Here is a 5,194-nt window from a genome sequence, read left to right on the forward strand (position 1 = left end):
ATCAATAGACTGAAGCGTGGCAAAAATAGTGAGGTTGGCCCAGGATCGGGCCATGATTTGTTATGAGTTGGTACCAACTTGATGACACCTAAGAACAACAAAAACCCTGGAGAGCAAGTTTCAGAGTCTCTTCTGACATACATTTTGGTTGTTTTCTTCTTTTCTTGTCTTAATAACCTTTTGCTGTTTTCTGGTACGATGTTCTTTTTATCATCCCACAAGTTCTTGTCTTTGGTCATTAGTGTCTAATGTATCAAATTTGTCCTTGAAATGATCTCTAAATTCAGTGGGATATGTTTAAGGTCATATTTTGGCTCTCATGGCCTTTCAAATTTTTCTTCATTTTCTGCCTGAACTTGCATTTGGGCAATTTGATGTTCTTTTCCACATTGTACTTTTCTATCATCCCTTTCCTTGGATATAGTTTATTTGATTTCTCTGTAGTCCATCCGGTGAGCTCTGTGTGTACAGTTGTATTTTCTGTTGTTTAAAAAAGATATTTACAATGAATAATCATTGGTCTTTCAAAATTCTATCATGCAATCTCCAGTGTCATTTCTATCATGAAGACTATATTTTCCAACAACTGATCCTTCCTCTTTGTTTCCAACCTTTGCCTTAGAATTGCCAAAAATTGTCAATACATCATGATTACATATTTGGTCAGTTTCAGACTGAAGAAGTAGATAGAATGCTTCAATTTCATTATCACTGGCTTTAGTAGTTGCTTGAAAGTTTGAAGACGCGAAACAATATTCTATAATATACAGATATTAGCCAAAATACAGTTGGGTGGCAGTCAATATGAGGCAAAATAGACTTTTTCAAAAATCTCTTAGAAGATATGTTGTTGTTGTTAAGTGCCGTCGATTTGGTTCCGACCCATAGCGACCCTGTGTAGGGTTTCCAAGGAGCAACTGGTGAGCTTGAACCACTGACCTTGTAGTTCAAACAGCTTTCCAGCCTGACACATTAATCCAAGTGCCACACCAGGACTCCAGAAGAGATGATAATGCCAATTAATCAAGATATAACAATCATAAACATAGATGCACACAACATCAGAGCATCTGAATATATAAAGCAAATACTGATAAAATTAAGGGTAGAAATAGATAGCACTATAATAGTAGTTGGAGACTTTAATGTACCACTTTCAATATTGGAGAGGATATCTAGAAAGAAGCAAAGAAGCTGAATGCCACTAAAAAGTCAATTAGACTTTAAAGACACAACACGTCACTCAACGACAGCACAATGTATATTTTACTACAGTGCTCATGACTGTTCTCTAGGCTAGACCACGTTAGGTTACAAAGCTAGTCTTCATAAAATTAAAAAGATTGATTTCTTATAAAATCTTTTCTCTAACCACAACAAAATAAAGCTATAAATCAGTAACAGAAGACAAACAAACAAACAAAGCAAAACAACTGGAAACTACACAAATGTATGGAAATTAAATAACACACTAGTAAATTACTAATGGGTAAATTTTTAGAGTCAAATGAAAATGAAAGCATAACATACCAAAACTTAAGGGAGTAAGCAAAGGCAGTGAAGGTTTCTCTCACCAACTAAAAGTAGAGTAGTTCTATACAACCTTTCAAAAGCTGAAATGGCCTAAAGTGAAGGACCAGTTACCATTAATAAATATGGGAAAAAAATTTGAGCATCCCATACCCCCCAAATAACCTACCAAATAGCACATAAAGTCTAAACTAAGCACTAGTGTATAGTGTTCACAGACATGGTTTAAAGCTACGGTGACTTGATATTGAAATGTTGAGTACAGTTTCTGAGGAAGGAGCTGGTGGGACTATTCTTCCTGTTTAAGGTGGACATTGCTTCTTTAGTAGCTTGCTGTGAAACAAATGAACACTAGTTTCACTTTTTACCGTTTTTCTAAAGACAAAATCCTATTCATATTCCTTTTTGTTAGTAAAAACAGGTAATAATGTAGGTTTTTCATAAAAGCAAAGTAACATAAAGTGGACTATAGAAAAGTAGGAGATACTTCTATTATAACCTATATAATAAATATTTTTAAATGGACGCATGCATTAGTTTCTATTTCTGCTGTCAGCATTGTACCAAAAGGTTTAAATACTGATCTTTCATTTCTTTTAAGATACTCTGGTTAATAGCTTTCATATATAAGAATGAATTTAGAAAATAATTGCTAGCTTCTCATAAACATTTTATTATCACTGTGAATTTAAGATAATTTACATTGAAACTGTGCTGGCTACATATAGTTCATTATGCTCATACATCTGCTTTAAAAAATAAGAGTTTCATGAGCTAAATTTGGAGAACATTAAGGAAATTCATGTAAATATGTTAAAAATAAAATATATGCAATAAAACTAATACTATGTGCAAAAGAGTAGAGTTTTGAATTTAAGAAATAACCCTGAGGAAAGAAAAAATGTGTTTTCTATTACCATTGTCAAATATGATGTCAAAATGTAATTTTATTTATCATTTAAATGATAAATTATGGAACTGGAAAATACATAATTTAAAAATCTACTTTAGCATTTTATTATTAAATAAGAAATGAGCCCAGAATGCATTAAAACGAATATGGTTTCAGATTTCTGCATTTCCCAGTTTTATTATATTTTGCAAAATCCTCAATAACACTCAAAATAAAGCCTGTAGCATATATAAATTCATATTACTTAGTAGATAGCTGCTTCAAGATGCTAGTTCACTGTACTGGAGAAAGGGTGTATTCATATCTTCTACATAAAGTGCATTTGTTACTGAATTTTTGAGTACATTACAATTGTTATTATTGTGGGTAAATACCCTTGAGTTGATTCTGACTCATAGTGACCTTGTATAGGGTTTTTGAGGAGTAGGTGGTGAGCTTGAACCACTGACCTTGCAGTTCAAACTGACCATGCTGTCCAGCACAGTAACTCTCAGTGCTGGAGCAGGACTCCAAATTACAATAGAGTAATATAATTTCTAGAATAATAATTTACAAAAGCCTTCCTTCTATAGCTATCTTCAAAGATGTCTCTTTTGTTATCAATTCCATCTTCCTGCTGCGCTTTCCTGTGGGTACTTTGCTCTACACATCCATACGGCTTCTGAAACTGTCTTCTTAGGGGCTAGTTCTTAAATAAGTTACGTATTTCTCTAAAACATGGAAGAAAGTGAAATGAAATATAAAATGTACACTTTTGAATCATACAGACTCTAGTTCCATAGAAATTATATATGAAGAATGGACATTGAACTGCACATGTGTTCTTGTATCTGTGATAATGAATGTGAAGCTAACTTTTCCATGAAACAAAAACCTATGTGGTGGCTTTCAAAACTCTTTGGAAAATTTGAATTAAAAGATGATGGATGCACGGAGGGGATTGTAATCATTGCAGTGAAATGAACTACTGTGATGTGAGTGTAAAACCTATGCTCTCCCATGGAAACTGTCACTCAATTCACAATAAAAACTTAGGAAAAAAAAAAAAAAAAGATAACGGAATCTCTCAATGAACTTTCTGAAGTTCCCTTGTATTTATCTCTTAGACACCTGGGTATATCTCTGATTGGCTCTTGATGTGCAGTTTCTCATTTAATCCTCACAGCCAGTTTTAAAGTAGGCTTTCCCATTACTGTTATTCGGATGAGGAGACTAAGAGACTCTTATTCAGGTACAGTACCTGCCGTTTCAGTCTCTTGTTGTTGTTGTTAGGTGCCATTGAGTCGGTTGTTGTTGTTATGTGCCGTGGAGTCAGTTCCAACTCATAATGACCCTGTACAGGGTTTCCAAGGCTGTAAATCTTTAGAGGAGCAGTAAGCCTCATCTTTCTCTCATGGAACAGCTGGCAGTTTCGAACTGCTGACCTTGTGGCTCGCAGCCTGATTTATAACCACTATGCTACCAGAGCTCCTTGAGTCGGTGGTACCTAACAATCTCTTAGGATTGTTTATTTCCTAGAAACTCTTAGGATTATTTATTCTTTTTAATTATTATTAATATCTTAGGATTTTTTATTTCATAGAAACTCTTTTCCAAGATCCCATACCTGTATTTATGGTAAAGTCTGGAGTATACGTACATAAGTAGATTAATTGTTTGGCTTCTGGTAAAACTTGGAGACCTCACATGAAAATGGCCTGAAGACTGCTAAATGCTGGGTTCTTACCGCATAACAACTGGTTCAGCCAGCAGGTCTAGGATGGAACCTCAGAACTTGCAGTTCTAAGGAATGGTCAGGTGATGCTGCTGGTCCCGGGACTGTACTTTGAGAAACACTATTGTGGTGTGGTGGCAGAAGGGTGGTTTATTTACAGTCAGAAATTCTGATCTAGTCTCATTCTTCACTGATTTCCAGCAGTGTCCTCAGGAAGTATTCTCCAGCTGAACTTGAGGTGGATTTCTAAGCAATAGCAACTCTCTGTCAGTTTGTCACTCATCTGTCAGTCTATCATACAGTGGTGGCATGTGTGGTGCTGTGATGCTGGAAGCTATGCCACCAGTATTTTAAATACCAGTTGTTGTTGTTGTTGTTAAGTGCCATCGAGTCGGTACTGACTCATAGCGACCTTACGCACAACAGAACGAAACACTGCCCAATCCTGGGCCAACCTCACAACTGTTGCCACACTTGAGTCCATCGATGCTGCCACTTGGCCAATCCATCTCGTTGGTGGTCTTCCTCTTTTTCTCTGACCCTCCACCTTACCAAACATGATATCCTTCTCCAGCAACTGAACCCTCCTGAGAATATGTCCGAAGTATGAGAGATAAAGTTTGGCCATCCTGGCCTCTAAGGAGCACTCTGGCTGCACTTCTTCCAACACAGATCTGTTGATTCTTTTGGCACTCCATGGCAATTTCAATATTATCCTCCAACACCGTAACACAAAAGCATCAAATCTATGGTCTTTCTTATTCACTTTCCAGCTTTCGCTTGTATATGAGATTATTGAAAATACCATGGCTTGGGTCAGGTACACCTTAGTCCTCAAGCTGATATCTTTGCTCTTCAACACTTTAAAAAAGGCCTTGTGCAGCATATTTGGCCAATGCAATACGTTGTTTGATTTCTTGACTGCTACTTCCATTATTGTTTGTAGTTGATCCAAGAAGAATGAAGTCCTTGACAACTTCAATATTTTCTCCATTGATAAGAATGTTGTTTATTGGTCCAGTGGTGAGGATTTTTGT

The 5,194-nt window shown here is 36.0% G+C and overlaps 1 protein-coding gene across 1 annotated transcript in view; it reads left to right on the forward strand.

Annotated features, from left to right (window-relative positions):
* Nucleotides 1-5,194, forward strand: part of LOC102815532 (ATP-binding cassette sub-family A member 13-like) — an 857,870-nt gene that overhangs the window by 457,575 nt on the left and 395,101 nt on the right. Inside the window, exon 41 of the mRNA XM_006874535.1 lies at nt 3,911-3,922. Coding sequence (XP_006874597.1) covers nt 3,911-3,922 — 12 coding nt within the window. The remainder of the gene's footprint in view (nt 1-3,910; nt 3,923-5,194) is intronic.

The sequence above is a fragment of the Chrysochloris asiatica genome, unplaced genomic scaffold (assembly GCF_000296735.1).
Source record: "Chrysochloris asiatica unplaced genomic scaffold, ChrAsi1.0 scaffold00282, whole genome shotgun sequence".
Lineage (NCBI taxonomy): Eukaryota > Metazoa > Chordata > Mammalia > Afrosoricida > Chrysochloridae > Chrysochloris > Chrysochloris asiatica.